The 20,470-nt window shown below is 45.0% G+C and overlaps 1 protein-coding gene and 2 pseudogenes across 2 annotated transcripts in view; all 3 read right to left on the bottom strand.

Moving 5' to 3' along the window:
• FAM76A (family with sequence similarity 76 member A) overlaps window positions 1-19,669 on the bottom strand; it is a 38,171-nt gene extending 18,502 nt beyond the window's left edge. For both annotated transcript variants that reach the window (XM_031666068.1, XM_031666075.1), the window contains exons 1-5: window positions 19,474-19,669; window positions 18,093-18,157; window positions 12,737-12,791; window positions 11,216-11,368; window positions 572-729 (exon numbers count right to left, since the gene is read on the bottom strand). In XM_031666068.1, the coding sequence (XP_031521928.1) occupies window positions 572-729; window positions 11,216-11,368; window positions 12,737-12,791; window positions 18,093-18,157; window positions 19,474-19,554 (512 nt within the window). In that variant the 5' untranslated portion in view covers window positions 19,555-19,669. The remainder of the gene's footprint in view (window positions 1-571; window positions 730-11,215; window positions 11,369-12,736; window positions 12,792-18,092; window positions 18,158-19,473) is intronic.
• Window positions 4,248-5,408, bottom strand: LOC101003095 (annotated as a pseudogene).
• On the bottom strand, window positions 5,923-7,067 carry LOC103882847 (annotated as a pseudogene).
• Window positions 19,670-20,470: the final 801 nt, after the last annotated feature.

Here is a 20,470-nt window from a genome sequence, read left to right as displayed (position 1 = left end):
CTTCAAAACAACCCCATGAGGTAATACTATTACTTCCCTCATTTTACAGATGAGAAAACTTGCCCAAGATCCCCACAGAGAACCTGGCACAGCCAGGATTCCATCCAGAGCCAGAACTGTTAACAATACTAGATACTCTGAAAGTAAGTTTAAAACAACAATGAAAATACATCTTTTTGACTAGGTGCCACCAGGACAAACCTAGAACATCTATTAGCCTCCTGGCTAAATATGCATGGAAAAGCTGTATCTCTCAGAAAGTGAAATGTCCAATCTTCTGGGAAGAGAATCCACTCTAAGGGTGAGAACACTACAAACCAAAGTAGGGTAAGTTCCACGAACATTTCAGACACAATACAAAGTCAGGAAATCCTGACACTTTATGGAAATCTCTCTGGTTCTTGGAAGATATATGAATTATAAAATATGACAAATGAGTTTCCTCCTACAGATTAGTACCTACAGAGAATATAGAAAATGCATATAAGATGGTATGTACCATGATGGTTATGTGAGCATTACATCTGACCTACCAGCACTTCTAGTCCTATCTTATGCATCTTGAGGTTACCTGTTATAATGGCCACCACCACTCAGGCGACTATACTGTTCCTTCTCCTGGTGGCCAGCACGAGAAGAGCTACTCAGGTGTTTCCTCTGCTCTTTGGTCTTCTGAAGGACCCGTTTGTATGAAAGTGTGCACAGCCAGCACAGCAATTTCCCATCTACCTGAAAGATGAGGAGATAAAGATAAAGAAGCGGGAATCTAGTGCAGTGGCTGCAAACGTGGTATTAGGAGCTAGAACCCTTGGGTTCAGTCCCAGTTCTGAAACTTATGAGCTGTGACTTTGGGCATGTCACAGGGGGCTGCTACAAGGATCTAGTGACATAATGTAGGTAAAGCACTTAACACAGTGCCAGGCACATAAAAGTTGCTTAATAAATTTCAGCTGCGGGGCCGGGCACGGTGGCTCATGCCTGTAATCCCAGCACTTTGGGAGGCCAAGGTGGGTGGATCACGAGGTCAGGAGATTGAGACCATTCTGGCCAACATGGTGAAACCCTATCTCCACTAAAAATACAAAAATTAGCCAGGCATGGTGTCGTGCACTTGTAGTCCCAGCTACTCAGGAGGCTGAGGCAGAAGAATCGCTTGAACCTAGGAGGTGGAGGTTGCAGTGAGCTAGACCATGGCACTCTAGCCTGGTGACAGAGTGAGACTCCATCTCAAAATAAATAAATTAATTAATTAAATTAAATAAATAAATTTCAGCTGCTAATTTTATATCTTTTTGTTTTGTTTCTCTTCAACTTAGCAAACACAGACAAGAGTAAAATTCTCACAAGACCATGGTTCTCATTAAGGAAAACTCAGCAGGGAGAAGAGAAGACAGAAGATGAATTATAAAATTCATCCTTACAGTTTTTTGGATTTTTTTTTTTAGTGATGGGATCTCACTCACCCAGGCTGGAATGCAGTGGTGTCATTGTAGTACACTACAGCCTTAAACTTCTGGGCTCAAGCAATCCTCCTGCCTCAGCCTCCTGAGCAGCCAGGACTACAGGCACATGCCACCAAGCTCACCTAATCAGTTGTTGGGTTTTTTTTTTTCTTTTTTCTCCCCCAAACAGGGTCTTGCTCTGTTGCCCAGGCTGGAGTGTAGTGTTATGATCTCGGCTCACTGCAACCTCCACCTCCTGGGCTCAAGCAATCCTTCCACCTCAGCCTCCCGAGTAGCTGGAACTACAGGTGTGCACCACCATGCCTGGCTAATTTTTGTATTTTTTTTTGTAGAGACAGGGTTTCACCATGTTGCCCAGGCTGGTCTTGAACTCCTGAGCTCAAGTGATCTGCCTGTCTTGGCCTCCCAAAGTGCTGGACGTACACGCGTGAGCCACTGCATCTGGCCATTTTTTTTTAAATGACAAAATTTGTATATATTTATTGTGTAAAACATGTTGTTTTGAAATATGTACACTTTGGGAGGCTGAGGCAGGTGGACCGCATGAGCCCAAGAGTTCGAAACTACCCTGGGCAACATGGCAAAACCCATTTACAAAAAGAAACACAACAAAAATCAGCCAGTTGTGGTGGTGCATGCCTGCAGTCCCAGCTACTAGGGAGGCTGAGGTGGGAGAATCACTTAAGCCTGGGAGGTCGAGGCTACAGTGAGCTGTAAGCGTGCCACTGTACTACAGCCTTGGTGACAGAGTGAGACCCTTTCTCAAAAATGAATAAATATTTTTAAAAATATGTATACATTGTGGAATGGCTAAATCAAGATAATTAACATGGATTACCTCATACAACTTTTGTTTGTTTCTGAGACAGTCTCGCTGTGTTGCCCAGGCTGGAGTGCAGTGGTGCGGTCTCAGCTCACTGCAGCTTCCATCTCCTGGGTTCAAGCAATTTTCCTGCCTCAGCCTCCCGAGTAGCTGGGATTACAAGCGTCTGCCGCCATGCCCAGATAATTTTTTTTTTGTATTTTTAGTAGAGATGGAGTTTCACCACGATGGCCAGGCTGGTCTTGAACTCCTGACCTCCTGATCTGCCTGCCTTGGCCTCCCAAAGCACTGGGATTACAGGCATGAGCCACTGCACCTGGCCTACTTTTTTTTTTTCCCCTGTGGTGAGAACACTTAAAATCTACTCTTTTAATAACTTTCAAGAGTACATTTTATTAACTATAGTTACCATGTTGTACAATGGATCTCTTCAACTTACTCCTCCTATGTAACTGAAATCCTTTGGCCAACATCTCCCCAAACCCACCCTCCAATACCTCAGTTTTAATACTTTATAAAAGGTTCGCGTAAACCCAGGAGGCGGAGCTTGCAGTGAGCTGAGATCCGGCCACTGCACTCCAGCCCAGACCACAGAGCGAGACTCTGTCTCAAAAAAGAAAAAAACAAAAGGTTCACAAAGTGGTATGCTGGATACCATCTCTCAGATGGAAAGAGGGTCCCCAGAGAAAGAACAATGAGTAAGCAGCTTCCAGGGCCTAGTCCCTGGCGGTGGCCTGCCATGGCGCTGTTTGAATTAGAAAAAGTTGACTCCTTTGAGCAGAAGTAACTGCACCACGCAGCAGGGCCCAAAGCTAGGAAGCATAATGTAGCTTTTGCCACCCTCTGAAGCTGTGGTGTCTCTGTGCAGCATTCAGACTGAAAAACCACTGGAGGCACAGTAGGACAGATGACAGGGCAGCGGGGCTGGTTGGAATTTCTCAGGTTAGGCAAGGAATATGCTGATACATTACGGAATTTTACAGTTTTCATTTCTTATTTCTGAAATTAGATCTTGTGCTTCATCTTGAACATGGGTAGGCCACATCATCATTTACCTGAAGTGTTTTATCTCATCGGCAAAAGCCTCTTTGCTCCCCATCCCCCAACCCATCAGCAAGTCCATCAGTCTGAATCTACTCACTTCTTTCTAACTCCACTGCTTCCGTTGGCATTCTCATCTCTCACTGCTGTAAGAGCTGCCCAAATGATCACCCTACCTCCAATAAGCCATTTCCCCATAGCCGCCAAAGGGTTTCTTAAATGTAAATGATTACATCCTCTCTTTTTTTTTTTTCTGAGACGGAGTCTCACTTTGTCGCCTAGGCTGGAGTGCGGTGGCACTGTGTTGGCTCACTACAATCTTCGTCTCCTGGGTTCAAGCAATTCTTCTGCCTCAGCCTCCCAAGTAGCTGGGATTACAGGTGCCCACCACCACGCCTGGCTAATTTTTTTATATTTTTAGTAGAGATGGGGTTTCACCATGTCGGCCAGGCTGGTCTCAAACTCCTGACCTCAAGTGATCCCCCACCTTGGCCTCTCAAAGTGCTGGGATTACAGGCGTAAGCCACTGTGCCCGGCCTGTTTTTCTTTTTCTCTCTACTGTAAAATGGAAAAAAAAAATTTTTTTATAGTGTAGCTAGTATGCCCTCCTTAGGTATTAAGACACATTTCTGTTTGTAACCTTAATGCAGCCATATTTTTACTCTTTATAAAAAATCAATTGAGCACAGTGGCTCACACCTGTAATCCCAGCACTTTGGAAGGCTGAGGTAGGCAGATTGCTTGAGACCAGGAGTTTGAGGCCAGCCTGAGCAACATGGAACATGGTGAAACCTTGTCTCAACAAAAAATACAAAGATTAGCTGGGCGTGGTGGCACATGCCTGTAGTTCTAGCTACTTGGAAGGATCGCCTGAGCCCGGGAGGCTGAGGCTGTAGTGAGTCTAGATTATACCACTTGTACTCCAGCCTGGGCGACAGAGTGAGAACCTGCCTCAAAAAAAAAAAAAAAAAAATCAAATCTCCTAATAAAAACTGAGTATTTCACCACATGAATCGTTAAATTGCTTCACTAAAAATGTAGTTAGACATGCCAATTTCTAACCTCTTAGAATATTCTGCACAATCAATTTTAATCATTAGAATGAATAATTGCTCAGAAAAGCAGTACTGCCTCAGCTGCAATATGATTTGGTAGTCAATATTCCTGTTTTCTGGTAAAAAGGAGATCTCATGAGCAGCAACATTGGGCACCTTATGGTCTCACTGATCAAGAGAACGTTTCTGAGTGGCTTCTGAACATGTATTTCTTAACAAGTTGATCACAGATCTGGGGTCCTCACTCCTCCTCATAGCAACACTTCCAGACATAATCATGTTAGCTCCTGCCTCTGCACACTTGTGGACAGTGTCAGGACCTACTCCACCATCGACCTCTTATCCAAAGATGGGAACTGTGTCCTCAACCAGTGAATGTTTGGCACCATATCATTCATGAATTTCTGCCTTCCAAACTCAGGTTCCACTGTGATAACCAAGGCCATATCTATTTGATTAGTCCATGGTGCCAAATACTCAACTGTAGCTCCTCATTTGATGGCAAGGCCAACCTTCATCCCATTCTCCCAAATGTCTTCAATCAAAGCCTCTGAGTTCTTAGTAGCCTCAAGGTGAAAGGTATACAGACTGGCTTCTGCTATAGCTATTGGTTTTACCCACTGTTCCAGCTTGGACACCATCACATGCATGTCAAAGAAAGGGTCCTGGACGAGCTGCTCTTGAAAGCTTTCTACCACAGGATAACCAAAGGTGACGTTGGGAACAAAGTGCCCATCCATGACATCCAGGTGGCCCCAGAGTCTAGCATACGGAGGCACTTGACCCCTAAACTGGCCAGGTTGCTGTTGAGGATGGGCGAGCCAATCTTGCAGGGTAAAGCCATAGCACTGGCTCCCAAGAGTAAGTTACCCTATGAGTCCATCTTCTCTCCTTAAAACCCAATGATTTCTCATCATACCATAAAATTCAAACTCTGTACCATAGCCCATTTTTTTTATTTGAGACGGACTCTCGCTCTGTCACCCAGGCTGGAGTGCAGTGGCGCGATCTCGGCTCACTGCAAGCTCCGCCTCCGAGGTTCACGCCATTCTCCTGCCTCAGCCTCCCAAGTAGCTGGGACTACAGGCGCCTGCCACTATGCCTGGCTAATTTTTTATATTTTTAGTAGGGTTTCACCGTGTTAGCCAGGATGGCCTCAATCTCCTGACCTCATGATCCGCCTGCCTCAGCCTCCCAAAGTGCTGGGATTACAGGCATGAGCCACCACGCCCGGTCCATAGCCCTTTTTTTTTTTTTTTTTACATTATCATTTATTTATTTATTGCTAACATGAATTCAAAGCAACTATGCATTTTTGTTTTGTGACAGGGTCTCACAATCTCGCCCAAGCTGGAGTGCAGTGGTGCAATCTTGGCTCACTGCAGCCTCGACTTCCCAGGCTTAGGTGAGCCTCCTACCTCAGCCTCCCAAGTAGCCGGGACTACAGGTGTGCACCACCACACCCCACTAATTTTTTGTATTTTTGTGTAGAGACGGGCTTTTGCCATGTTGTCCAGGCTGGTCTCCAACTCCTGGGCTCAAGTGATCCACCTGCCTCGGCCTCCCAAAGTGCTAGGATTATAGTCATGAGCCACCACACCCTGCCATATGCAGTTTTTTTTTTACATTAGAACAAATCAGAAAATCAAGACATAATTGCCATCATCAAATCTTAATCCTTAGAGAAAAACACTTCCACGAGGCTGGCCTGAAGACACTAAGATTCTACCAGTTTTTGAGGTGTTCCATATTTAAGTAGTGTAGGCACTGTGGTTGCTTCCAAGTTTTTTCTGAAGTCATTATTTGGATCTTTCCAATAAGGCTTTTCTTCTACTTGGCAGCAGACAAACACACACCCTTCACTAACGTGCTTCAGTCCCTTTCGTACGGCTGGTTCAGCATGCATACAATAGGGGCACCAGCTTTTCCTCCAGCATCCTTAGAACCAATAAAGTAGGCGAAAATGCCATTGTGGCGTTCCACAGCCCAGTTGAACTCCTCAAAGCTTCACCCATTCACCTTCTTGTAGTGTAGTGGGCTATCTGCAGTGTGCCTCATGGCCTATGTTGACTTACCTTACCTGCCTCTATAACCTTGTTTCCTTCCTCTTCCCCATGTTCACTCCACCTTCTTTCTGTTCTAATCATGTGCCAAGCTCATTCCTGCCTTACGGATTTTCCACAGCTGGTCCTTCTTCCTGGAATTTTTGTCCTCCAGAGCTTCCCATGGCTACCACCTTTTCATCATCCTAGTTTCCACTCAAATGCTATTTCCTCAGAGGTTCTCCTGATTGCCCAATATAGGCTGACTTCCCAGTCACTCCCTATCACGTACTTTATTTCTTTATAGCACTAATATCTAAAATTTGTTATTTTTCTCCTCACCCATTTCTCTTTTGCACACATAAATGTAAGCTCTGTGAGAGTAAGGTCTTGTCTGTTCAGTTCATTAGTGTATTTCTAATACCTGGAACAGTGTCTGGTACATGATAAGCATTTAATTTTTTGTTAAGAAACATAACAATGAACTTTGAAACCAAACTTCAATCTGGTTCATTTCACGGTTACGGGATACGGCCTGAAAGGCTGTTTATTATTATTATTACTTTATTTTATTTTATTTTATTTTTTTGAGACACAGTCTTGCTCTGCCACCCAGGCTGGAGTGCAGGGGCGCGATCTTGGCTCACTACAGGATTCAAGCAATTCTCCTGCCTCAGTCTCCCGAGCAGCTGGCATTACAGGCATGTGCCACCACGCCCGGCTTATTTTTGTATTTTTAGTAGAGATGGGATTTCACCATGTTGGCCAGGCTGATCTCGAACTCCTGACCTCGTGATCTGCCCTCCTCAGCCTTCTAAAGTGCTGGGATTACAGGCGTGAGCCACTGCGCCTGGCCTGTTATTAATTTTTAAAGACAAAGTCTCACTATGTTACCCAGGCTGGACTCAAACTCCTGGGCTCAAGTGATCCTCCCACCTCAGCCTCTAGGGTAGCTGGAACTACCAGAGCATGCCATCAGGCCTGGCTTGAAGGCCTATTTTTATTTATTTTATAGATAGGGTCTCATTCTCTCACCCACACTGCAGCACAGTGGTATAATTACAGCTTACTGGAGCCTTGTACTCCTAGGCTCAAATGATCTTCCCACCTCAGCCTCCCAAGTAGCTGGAACCACACATGCACCACCAACCCTGACTAGTTTTTTTTTTTTTTTTTTTTTTTGAGATGGAGTCTCACTCTGTCAACCAGCCTGGAGTGCAAGGTCACGATCTCAGCTCACTGCAACCTCTGCCTCCCAGGTTCAAGCGATTCTCCCACCTCAGCCTCCTGAGTAGCTGGGATTACAGGCACATGCCACCATGCCCGGCTAATTTTTGTATTTTTAGTAGAAACAAAGTTTCACCATGTTGGCCAGGCTGGTCTCAATCTCCTGACCTCAACTGCCCGCCTCAGCCTTCCAAAGTGCTGGGATTACAGCCGTGAACCAACATGCCTGGCTGAGTTTTTAATATTTTTAATAGTGACAGGGTTTTTGCCATGTTGCCCAGGCTGGTCTTCAACTCCTGGCCTCAAGGGATCCGCCCACCTCAGCCTCCCAAAGTACTGGGATTACAGGCATGAGCTACTGCACCTGGCCTTGAAGGCATAATTTTAAAACACCCTGTAAGACCTTCCCCAGGTAAGAGCTTTCATTAAAGAGTTTCAAAACAATACAACTCCACTGAAAGAGAGCAAACAATGAACATCAAAATTGCACATAGATTCACAAGACATGTTTTTCAGATCTCTCTCTTAAAAATAAACTTTAGAAATAAAAGAGCAGGCCAGGCACGGTGGCTCACACTTGTAATCCCAGCACTCTGGGAGGCCAAGGCGGGTAGCTCACCTGAGGTCAGGAGTTTCAGACCAGCCTGACTAACATGAAGAAACCTCGCCTCTACTAAAAATACAAAATTAGCCAGGCACGATGGCGCATGCCTGTAATCCAGCTACTCGGGAGGCTGAGGCAGGAGAACTGCTTGAACCCAGGAGGCAGAGGTTGTGGTGAGCCACAATCGCGCCATTGCACTGTAGCCTAGGCAACAAGAACAAAACTCCGTCTCAAACAACAACAAAAGAAATAAAAGAGCACTGGCCGGGCGTGGTGGCTCATGTCTGTAATCCCAGCATTCTGGGAGGCCAAGGTGGGCTGATCACTTGAGGTCAGTAGTTTGTGGTTAGGAGTTCAAGACCAGCCTGGTCAACATGGTAAAACCCCATCTCTACTAAAAATACAAAAATTAGCCAGGCATGGTGGTGCGCACCTGTAATCCCAGCTGCTCTGGAGGCTGAGGTAGGAGAATCACTTGAACCTGGGAGGCAGAGGTTGCAGTGAGCTGAGGTCATGCCTCTGCACTCCAGCCTGGGTGACAGAGTGAGATTTCATCTCAAAAAAATAAAATAAAATAGCATCCTCTGAGAATTAAACCATCAAAAACAAATCATCATAGATAACACTGAGTATTTATCATGTACCAGATTCCATTCTAAGAGTTTTACTAATATCTTGACCTTTGTAACAACACTGAGATCTGATCATCCCAATTTACAGATGTGGAGACTGAGGCACTGACAGATTAACATGCCCAAAGTCACACAGTTAATAACTGACAGAACCAAGATTTCAATCCACACATTCTGAGTCCAGATACCCCACTTTTTTTTTTTGAGATGGAGTCTTACTCTGTTGCCCAGGCTGGAGTGCAGTGGTGTGATCTTGGCTCACTGCAACCTCTGCCTCCTGGATTCAAGCAATTCTCCTGCCTCAGGCTCCCTAGTAGCTGGGATTACAGGTGTGAGACACCACAACCCGTTAATTTTAATATTGTTGGTAGAGACGGGGATTCATCATGTTGGCCAGGCTGGTCTCGAACTCCTGACCTTGTGATCCACCCGCCTCGGCCTCCCAAAGTGCTGGGATTACAGGTGTAAGCCACCGGTCTTGGCCCAAATTCCCTACTCTTAATCCCTAAATTTAGCTTTCTCCTAAAGTTTATGAACATGTAGATGTCTAAAAATATCTATAAACACTTAAGACAGGATCGTAATTTATAAAGCAGAAAGGTAATAAATTCTAGTATAACCAGATTAACAAAAATGAACTATTCCAATCAGTAATAATACAGGAGCCATGCACTGTGTTATATTATGTGCCAGGTTCAACATTGTTTTATATACCTATCTGAAATACATTTCCCCATGTCTTTGTGAAGTAACTATTGTTATTCCCACAGAGAAAGATGAAGAAAGTGATGCATAATGAGGGTAAATAGGCAGGGTCATTCAGCTAGTCCCAGGAGTTGGGGGGACTGCTGCTTGTGCTACCTCCTGATTACTAATTCAGATTCTTCAGTATCTTGATACAGGGAAGAGGTGTCCTGGTTGGCAGGCAGGAGTATCCTAGTCAATGGAAAGTTATATCCTTCCATTGTAAGTTAATGAATTTGGTAAGCAAGAATCAACCCTTGAGCCCAGGCACCTCCTAAAAGCACCTCTGGCCACTGAAAAAGAGTTTCTCAACTGCAATCTTTTATTCAACAAATACTTATTGAGCAGCTACTATGTGCCAGGCCACTGGAAATAAAGCAGAGAATGAGATGGAGAAAGAGCTCACATTCTAGTGGGGGTGGACAAACATGTAACCAAATAAGCAAGACTAGTTTTCAATATGTGAGATGCTATGAAGACAATAAAATAGTATGGTAAATAATGACTGAGGGAGTCAGTAAAAGGTCACTATGAGCAGGTGGTATCTGAGCTGAGAGCTGACATAAGGAGCCGGTTATGAGACCCTAGAGAAAGGTACATTAGGCACAAGGATAGACAGTGCAAAGGTCGGAGTGAGATCTGCATGTCAGACAGACTACAGGGTGGCCAGTATGGCTGGAGCAAGGTGAGAGGCAGAAAGTATGATGCAAGATGAGGCTGAGAGCTGGGTATGGGGTTGCAGGCCATAGAAGGGATATGAGTTTTATTATAAGCACAACTGGAAACCCCTGGAGGATTTTAAGCAAGAGAGTAATATGACCAAGCTCTAAATCATTTTGATTCTATCAAGGTACACCCTTCCACATAGAGCTTCCCTCTAATGTAACCTTGTAATCTTGAATTTCAACAGATAGAAACATTTAAAGAGCCAGATAGTAAAACTGGTAACGCCACTCCACTCCATCTTGCTTAAGTTATAATCTCTCCTTTACAGAATTCTATAGAATTCTGCCAATCACCATTTCACTTATGTGATCACTGTAATTCATATTCTTGTGAAATGTTAGAATATAATGGTCCACATTTTATGAACAAAATATGAATATCTTCTTTAAGGTCAATAATAGAACCAGGAAAGAAACTGAGAAATCTTTCTTTGTTAAATGTGTTTTTTTGTTGTTGTTTTTTCTTTGTTGTTGTTGTTGTTGTTGTTTTTGAGATGGAGTCTTGCTCTGTCACCCAGGCTGGAGTGCAGTGGCATGATCTCGGCTCACTGCAACCTCTGCCTCCTGGGTTCAAGTGATTCTTCTGCCCCAGCCCCCAGAGTAGCTGAGACTACAGGCATGTGCCACCACGCCTGGCTAATTTTTTGTATTTTTAGTAGAGACGCGGTTTCACCGTGTTAGCCAGGATAGTCTTGATTTCCTGACCTCATAATCCAGTCGCCTCCTCGGCCTCTCAAAGTGCTGGGATTACAGGCATGAGCCACCGTGCCTGGCCTATTAAATGTGTTTTTAACACAGTTAGCCCACCTTAATTTCTCTGAAAGGAAGAAAAGAAATCAAGAAAAACACAGAAATTTACCTTCTTTCTATCATCTTTCCTGTCAAATGCACACTGCTGCTTGCACTGTTCACAAGAATAGGGTGGTCCATACTTCTTTTCTGAATTTGTGCAGCGCTGGCATTTATTCCCAATAAATGCCGCAATTATGTTGCAATACTGACAAGGTTTGGGCTTAAAGGGGGAAAAAAAGAGTCAAGTGTTATTTTCATAAAATACCACTGCATTTAAAAGAGCATTAATTCCTACTTTGTAGTTCATTAATCATGGTACAAATGTATTGCCAACTTCATAGATATGCTTTTATATTGACCAAATAAAGCCCAATTCTTTTTTGTTGTTGCTGTTTTTGTTTTTTGAGACGGAGTCTCGCTCTCTTGCCCAGGCTGGAGTGCAGAGGTGCAATCTCAGCTCAATGCAACCTCCGCCTCCCGGGTTAAAGCAATTCTCCCTGCCTCAGCCTCCGTCCAGAGCAGCTGGGATTACAGGCACCCGCCACTATGCCTGGCTAATTTCTGTATTATTTCCTAGAGATGAGGTTTCACCATGTTGGCCAGTCTGGTCTAGAACTCCTGACCTCAGGTGATCCACCTGTGTCAGCCTCCCAATGTGCTGGGATTATAGGCATGAGCCACCACGCCCGGCCATGAAGCCCAATTCTTAACACTATGTGAAGTGTTTTTCTGCACAGGACTATTGATTTTTAAATAAATAAATAAACAAATAACAAAAACCCATTAGTATGTATGCAGAGACTTCTATGAAGTCTTCTGTTGAATGTCTATTCAACAGAACCAGCTCTTTGGAGAAACTAGCAAGGGCTTCCAAATTTCTGAAAAGGCCTCTTTGCTATTATCAGCATATAAACGTGTTGGGAGAATGCCTACAAGCACATAACATCCTGAACTATAACACTAAGAGAAAAAGAGAATCATTCATCAAAATAACTAGTCAATTATTACCAAACAAAGGGATCAAAGTTATAAAAATTCATCTTGCTGGGTGAAGTTTGCCTCCCAGCACTTTGGGAGGCTGAGGTGGGCGGATCACTTGAGGTCAGGAGTTCGAGACCAGCCTGACCAACATGGTGAAACCCCATCCCTACTAAAATACAAAAATTAGCCAGGTGTGGTGGCATGTGCCTGTAGTCCCAGCTACTCGGGAGGCTGAGGCAGGAGAATCACTTGAAGCGAGGAGGTGGAGGTTGCAGTGAACTAGATCACCATTGCACTTCAGCCTGGGTGACAGAGCAAGACTCGGTCACAAAAAGAAAAAAAATTTCATCTTTCTCTTTCTCTTTCCATACTGGTCACTGAAGCCTCTCGAGGAAAATTATAATCATAATCCTGGCAGTGTGACTATAAGCACGGAATTCCTTAACAATAAGCATTAGCTAAATGTGAAAGCTGAAATCAGTACCAGATATATTACACATAACTATTTCTTCTAATAAAAATATTGTAAAGACATTAGTAGGTCACAGAAGGTAAGGTTCCACAAGACCCTAGTACTCACTGTTAGGTTTGAAAATATCCTACTTACCGTTCCATACAACTGCACGTTCTGAGCACATTTCTTGCATATTGTATTGGTTTTACTGTTAAGGAAAAAACAGACACAGGCTTTTCTTAGAATATCTGAAAACTGATACCTCCTTAAGTCCAAGGAATTTGCTCATTGCTAAAGGCCAAGGTGAAATATGGTCTGGATGCTTGGTTAACAGAAGTTTGAGTATCTTTCTAATAACTCTTTTATTTTTATTTAATATATTTGAGACAGAGTCTCATTCTGTACCCCTGGCTGGAGTGCAGTGGTACAATCTGCTCACTATAACCTCTTACTCCCGGGTTCAAGCGATTCTCATGCCTCAACCTCCCAAGTAGCTGGAATTATAGGTGCATGCCGCCACACCCAACAAATTTTTGTATTTTTAGTAGAGACACCACACCTAGCCTCTAATAACTCTTTTAATTATTATGTGGCTGGGCATGGTGGCTCACGCTTGTAATCCCAGCACTTTGGGAGGCTGAGGGGGGTTAGATCACCTGAGGTCAGGAGTTCGAGACCAGCCTCGCCAACATGGTGAAACCCCATCTCTATTAAAAATACAAAAATTAGCCAGGCATGGTGGTACACGCCTGAAATCTCAGCTACTCGGGAGGCTGAGACAGGAGAATCGCTTGAACCCAGGAGGTAGAGTTTGCAGTGAGCTGAGACCGCACCACTGTACTCCAGCCTGGGCAACAAAAGCAAAACTCCACCTCAAAAAAACAAAAAGATTATTATGTGGTTATGGATTTTTTAATCTCAAATAAAGTGAGGCTTTGGCTAAAATGGAGAGTGAGTTATTTCTAATTATGACATCCCCAAGTATCACTAAGTAAAATTATCAGATACAGAGAACACCCTCAAAATAGTATACTAAAATGGACTAGCAGGAAAAAAAAAATTCTCCTTAATTCGGATGAATAGTTGGGAAATTTGAAGTGACAAAGCATGTGTGTTTGGAATATAAACTCAGAGATTCTATCTTTGCTAACCTTACTCTGTGTTCTCCTTCATAAGTAAAGGCATATGAAAACACCAGAGGTGGGGAAAAAGACACTATGATCAAATACTTTGTCAATATTTAGGCCGGGCACAGTAGCTCATGTCTGTAATCCCAGCACTTTGGGAGGCCGAAGCAGGTAGATCACCTGAGGTCAGGAGTTCGAGACCAGCCTGGCCAACACGGGGAAACCATGTTGATTATTTTTAGTCTTTACTACAAATTCAAAAAAATTTGCCAAGTGTGGTGGCGTGTGCCTGTAATCCCAGCTACTCAGGGGACTGAGGCAGAAGAATCGCTTGAACCTGGGAGATGGAAGGTGCAGTGAGCCGAGATTGAGCCACTGCACTCTAGCCTGGGCAACAGAGCAAAACTGTGTCTAGAAAAAAAAAAAAAAAAAGGCCAGGCGCGGTGGCTCAAGCCTGTAATCCCAGCACTTTGGGAGGCCGAGACGGGCGGATCACGAGGTCAGGAGATCGAGACCATCCTGGCTAACATGGTGAAACCCCGTCTCTACTAAAAAATACAAAAAACTAGCCAGGTGAAGTGGCGGGCGCCTGTGGTCCCAGCTACTCGGGAGGCTGAGGCAGGAGAATGGCGTGAACCCGGGAGGCGGAGCTTGCAGTGAGCTGAGATCCGGCCACCGCACTCCAGCCTGGGCGACAGAGCCAGACTCAGTCTCAAAAAAAAAAAAAAAAAAAATTCTGATTTCTCTAAGAGTTAAGCACTGACAAAAATAAAAACATCCTTTGCCTTGTGAAGATCCAGAGGTCATATTACCTAAATGTGTGAATTAATAAAGCTGCCCTGGGGGAAAAATCATCTTCAAATAAAAGTCTAACTCTTCATATAAGGAGGTAAAAATGAATGTCTTATGTATAAAGACAATTTAAGCAGTACTCTGGGGCTAAAAACTAATAAATCACATAAAAATCTAAGACCAGGCACAGTGGTTCATGCCTGTAATCCCAGCACTTTAGGAGGCTCAGCCTGGGAGTCCAAGGCTTCAGCGGGCTACAATTTCGCCACTGCACTCCAGCCTGAGTGACAGAGTGAGACCCTGTCTCGGAAAAAAAAAAAAAAAAGTCTAGTCTATTCTCTGCTTTGTGATCATTTTCCCATACAATTCCTATGAAAGTGACTATAAAGTTAAAATAGACAAAAGAAAAACCTTAGAGTAGAAAATATTTAAATTAAAAATTATTTTCCAGGGCAATTTTCTGTTACTTTTAAAAGACAGTAAAAGAAGTGAAGGACATTCAAAGAAATCTCTAGAAAGAGGATTAGCATCAGTGATTCTGTGATGTTGAATAGCATTTCGATTTACGCCTAGATTTACTACTGAAGGAATGGGGTAGATGCCAATATATACATATGCTCCTAACACGTTAAAAAACATGCAAAGAAAAACTAACTCTAGGCTGGGCGTGGTGACTCATGCCTGTAATCCCAGCACTTTGGGAGGTTGAGGCAGGCACATCACCTGAGGTCAGGAGTTTGAGACCAGCCTGCTCAACAAGGAGAAATCCCATCTCTACTAAAAATACATAATTAGTTGGGTGTGGTGGTGCATGCCTGTAATCCCAGCTACTTGGGAGGCTGAGGCAGGATAATCACTTGAACCTGGGAGGCGGAGGTTGCAGTGAGCCGAGATCGCGCCATTGCACTCCAGCCTGGGCAACAAGAGTGAAACTCTGTCTCAATAATAACAACTAAAAAAAAAAAAAGAAAGAAAGAAAAAGAAAAAATAACTCTATGATCCATCTTGAATTAATTTGTATGTATAGTTTAAATAAAGGGTCAAAGTTCCTATCTCACCCCACACGTGAATTAACTCAAGATGGACCACAGACCTAAATTTAAGAACTAAAATATAAAGTTTCTAGAGTATATTCTGTATGATTCCACTATCATGAAGTCCTAGAATAGGCAAAACTAATTTATAGTGGGAATGAAAAGTGGAGCAGTGGTTACTTGGAGGAAGCAAGGGTATGGGGATTGTCTAGGATGGGGCATGAGAGAACTCTATAGAGTGATAGTGACATTCTGTATTTTGATAGGGTTTGGGGCTACACAGATGTCTACGTTTGTAAAACTTGATATATTTAAGATTTAAGTATGTTAGTATAAGCCAATTTTGCCAAAAAAAAAAAACTGCAAACAAATATTTAACTCTAAATAATGCTGTGCATGCTGAAGTGTTTAAGGATCATGTATACTGATGTCTGCAACTTTAAATACATCGGAAACAAAATGAATTGGTATAGTGATGGACAGAGAGATGCACCAGATGGATAGGTGAATATACAGTAAAGTGTATATTATAGAATTTAAGTAGAGGGTATATGGGTGTTCACTAATTCTTTTAACCTTTTTTTTGTTTGAAAACATCCATGATAGGCTGGGTGTGATAGCTCACGCCTGTAATCCCAGCACTTTGGGAGGCTGAGGCAGGCAGACTGGTTGAGCTCAAGAGTTCTAGACTAGCCTGGGCAACATGGCAAGACCCGTCTCTACTAAAGATACAAAAAAAAATAGCCGAGTGTGGTGGTATGCACCCCTGATCCCAGCTATATGGGAGGCTGAGGTGGGAGGATCATTTGAGCCTGGAGAGGGGAGGCTGCAGTGAGCTGAGATCATCTCACTGCACTCCAGCCTAGGTGACAGAGAGAGACCCTGTCTCAAAAAAGAAAAAAAAATCCATGATAAAATCCTGGAGAAGATATTCTAAGAATTGAAATGACTAATTAAAAATAGGCTTCTAGGTCTAATGGATGAATTAACAAATAGACCCCACCCTCCTCAAGGCAGGATTTGCAAAAGTTCTGCAAAAGTCAAATTTGCTATACCAAAAAATAACTTTGTTGCTATGGAAATGCCCCCTAAAGATGTCTGACCATTCATACCTGCATTTCACACTTTTTTTTGAGACAGAGTCTTGCTCTGTCACCCAGGCTGGAGTGCAGTGGCGCAATCTCAGCTCACTGCAACCTCCACCTCCTGGATTCAAGCAATTCTCCTGCCTCAGCCTCCCGAGTAGCTGGGACTACAGGTGCATGCCACCACGCCCAGCTTATTTTTTTGTATTTTTAGTAGAGACTGGGTTTCATCATGTTAGCCAGGATGGTCTCGATCTCCTGACCTCCTGATCCGCCCGCCTCAGTCTCCCAAAGTGTTGGGATTACAGGCGTGAGCCATCGCACCCGGCCCATTTCACACTTTTAAAAATGAGATTTGTCCAGGCATGGTGGCTCACGCCTGTAATTCCAACATCTTGAGAGGCTAAGGAGGAAGGAATCACTTGGGCCCAGGAGTAAGAGACCAGCCTGGGTAACATGGCAAAATCCTATCTCTACAAAAATTAAAAAATTAGCTGGGCATGGTGGCACACACCTGTGGTCCCAGTTACTTTGTAGGCTGAGGTGAGAGGATCACTTGGGCCTGGGAGGTCCAGGCTGCAGTGAGCCATGATGGCTCCACTGCACTCCAACCTTGCTGGCAGAGAGAGACTCTGTTTCAAACAAAAAAAGAGATTTGCCCAAGGAAAAGTGTAATGGCAAGTGAGTTTCAAATGTGACTAGAGCTAACAAACTCTTATCAGGATTGTCACATTTCCAAAAGTATCTTCTTTGGGCTTATACACTCTTCAATCTCTGTATATGTACATATTGAAACATGAAGCTCATGTTTTACTGTTGTGGGATTGGTTTCTTCTTGTCAGAAAGATTATAACCACAATATAAAATGATCAAGGGTCTTAAAAAGAACTTTAAGAATTTAAGCAGGCCAGGCGTGGTGGCTCACGCCTGTAATCCCAGCACTTTGGGAGGCTGAGGCAGGTGGATCATGAGGTCAGGAGTTCAAGACCAACCTGGCCAAGATAGTGAAACCCCGTCTCTACTAAAAATACAAAAAAACTAGGTGGGCGTGGTAGAAGGCACCTGTAATCTCAGCCACTCGGGAGACTGGGGCATCAGAATTGCTTGAACCTGGGAGACAGGGGTTGCAGTGAGCCGAGATCACGCCACTGCATTCCAGCCTGGGTGACAGAGCGAGATTCCGTCTCAAAAAAAAAAAAAAAAGTTTTAAGCAAACAATAGATAATAACTAGGAAACAATGTATGTATTATATACCCTTCATTGTATATCTCATCCCACACACAAACTAACTCAAGATGGATCACAGACCTAAATATTTAGCAATTATAGTCTGTATATAATGTGATTGATTACAGATTTGTATGTTACAATGCAACTGATTACAGATCTGTACATGAAATGCAATCAATTATAGATTTTAAAAGGAAAAAAGCCTATTAATAATATCTTTCATGGTCAACAAAACTCTACCTCTCCTGCTGGTACTCAGTCCTGCAGTAGGTGCACTTCACAACAGGGTGTGCAATCCGACATTCCTGAAATGAAATGAGGATATAATTTTAAAAGGCAGTCACAAATGGAAACAGCCTTCAGTAGGAAACCGACCTGGGTACTATTTCTAGCATAGCTACTATGCTTGAGTGAGTCACTTAAACTTTCTGGGCCTTACTTTTCTCCTCTGTAATACTGGCATCACCTCCCTACTGTTGATGTGGGAATTAAGTAAGAACTTACATGGATTATATGGAACTAGCCATAAATTGTAAAACAAACATATATATGAATAAGCCCCCAGACTGGGAATCAGAAACCCTGAATTCCAGGCCTGGTTCTTCTGCCACTGTGTGATTTTGAGGTTTACTTGTGAAATGAAAGTGCTGGATTAAAATTATTATTATTTATATATACATAACTTCCTTAAAATCATATATACATATTTTGAGGCCAAAAAGGGCACTCAAGCACTTGCATTCCCTCAGACCTGTATATAAAGACTGGCAAATGGAAAGTCATGACCATCTGAGGCAAAAGTGACAATTATGAGTTATCCAAATCAGAGACACAAACTCTGGATTACTGGGAATACCCCAACATTGTTCTTCAGACAGTTTAGTGACTTTTTAACTGTTGCCTCACAGCAACTCTAGTCACTTAAAAAGTCAAAGTGGGATGAAGCAACTTAAAAGAAAAAGAAGTTGGACCTTCAGGAGTAAAAACTAAGCAGCAGCTAGTTAGGGAAGACCGAAGACCCCAATTGGATGCTGAGAAGTGATCCCTCGGATCTGTGAGCCAGAATGTGGGGTTTTTTAAAAAATAAAGCCTTGCTGCCTCCGACTCTGAGACTGGCCGAAAAGTGCGGGGCTTAAAGAAAAAAAACAAGCCTTGCTACCTCCGATTCTGTAACTGGTCGAGAAGTGCCCGTGAGGAGCCCGAGTTCGACACACTCCTCCCAGGCAGCACCCAACTTTGGAGTTCAGTCCCAGGAGGGGCAGGAGGTCCCCTCGTCTGTGACCAGGGAGACCGCGGCGGCCGGGGAGGCAGCGCAAAGGCATCCCGAGGGCGACCAGTCAGGGCAAGCAGAGGACCCGCTGTCCCTCCCCCGACCTCACGGGGTCCGAGAACAATCCCCGCGGTTGCTAAGCACCCGGACACGCCGGCCGCGGGAGCGTGGACCCGGCCCAGGCTCCCGCACGTGCCCCTCCGGCCCCCAGCGGGGTGGGTGCGGGTCCTCAGCCTGGCGGGCCTGCCACACCCTGCTCCGGGGACCCCGCCGGGCGTCCCCACAGAATCAGGAGCTCCGGGCCGCGCCTCCTGCGTCCCCAGTTCCCGGCCGCCGCCCCAGCCCGCGCACCTTGCACAGCTGCTGCCCCTGAGACAGCGCCTCGAAGGGGAAGCGCTGGTGGCACTTGGTGCAGGCGTAGAGCGCCGCCATGTCCGGCCCGGGCCGCGTTCACCAACCCGCCGGCCCGGCCCGCCGATTTATCTGACAGTCTGAGGCACAACCCGGCGGCGGCGGCAGGCTGCTGGCTGCAGCAGGCGGGCGGGCGCAGGCGGGTCGGGGCGGACCTGGGCGGGCTGGGGCGGGCTCGGCGATTCTAGACGCCCGCTCACTGGTGGGCTTTGACGTCGATCAAGTGGGAAGGGGCGGAACACGGAGCTTTCGCCCACTCTGATTCGGTCTGGCCTGGAGTACGCCACTGTGACGCTAGAGGCCGCGATTATGTAAAGCGCAGTCACGCGGGGGCGCTGCCTGGAGGGGACAGGCTCCCGGCCTGCCAGACCTCGGAAGAGCTCAGGCTCCGCCCTACTTGCTCGGCGTTCCCGCCCTCGCTCCGCCTCTCCACGGCCTCAGGCGCATCTGCGCTTCTCGCGATACCTTCGGGGATTTGTGATGTTTTGGTTTCCATGGAGCTGCTTTCTGGGAGCACTAGGGGTACAATTGGAACGAAGGCGGCGCACAGTTAACTAGAACTCTGTAGCCGCCCAAGCCCAAAGAAGGTGGGGAGCTTGGGAAAGAAGTTCCCCATAATCGGAGCTGGAGGAGCCCGCCCAGCCTCGCTCAAAGGAGGAGAGGAAATTCTGAGGGACAATTTAGAAGTGTGCCCTCAATTTAAGACCCCTAAATAGGGAACTGTGGGGCTGTGGGCCTTAGGAGAGAAAAGGAGAGCGCCAGAGAGGGCACCCCTATGCTGCGGAAGAGGGACTAAAGAGATGGCAATCCTTCTAGGGGGGATTGGACAGATATTCAGGCGTCAGGTGGCCTGCAGGCCCTGATCAGAGTGGGCCGCAATTGGCCCAGGCCTGCTTCCTACTTTGTTTTCTCCGGTTTCACCCCGAGCTTCTCTCGC

Source organism: Papio anubis, chromosome 1, assembly GCF_008728515.1.
Source record: "Papio anubis isolate 15944 chromosome 1, Panubis1.0, whole genome shotgun sequence".
Taxonomy (NCBI): Eukaryota; Metazoa; Chordata; class Mammalia; order Primates; family Cercopithecidae; genus Papio; species Papio anubis.
The sequence above is the reverse complement of the archived record's forward strand: the minus strand, read 5'-3'. Positions and strand labels throughout refer to the sequence as shown.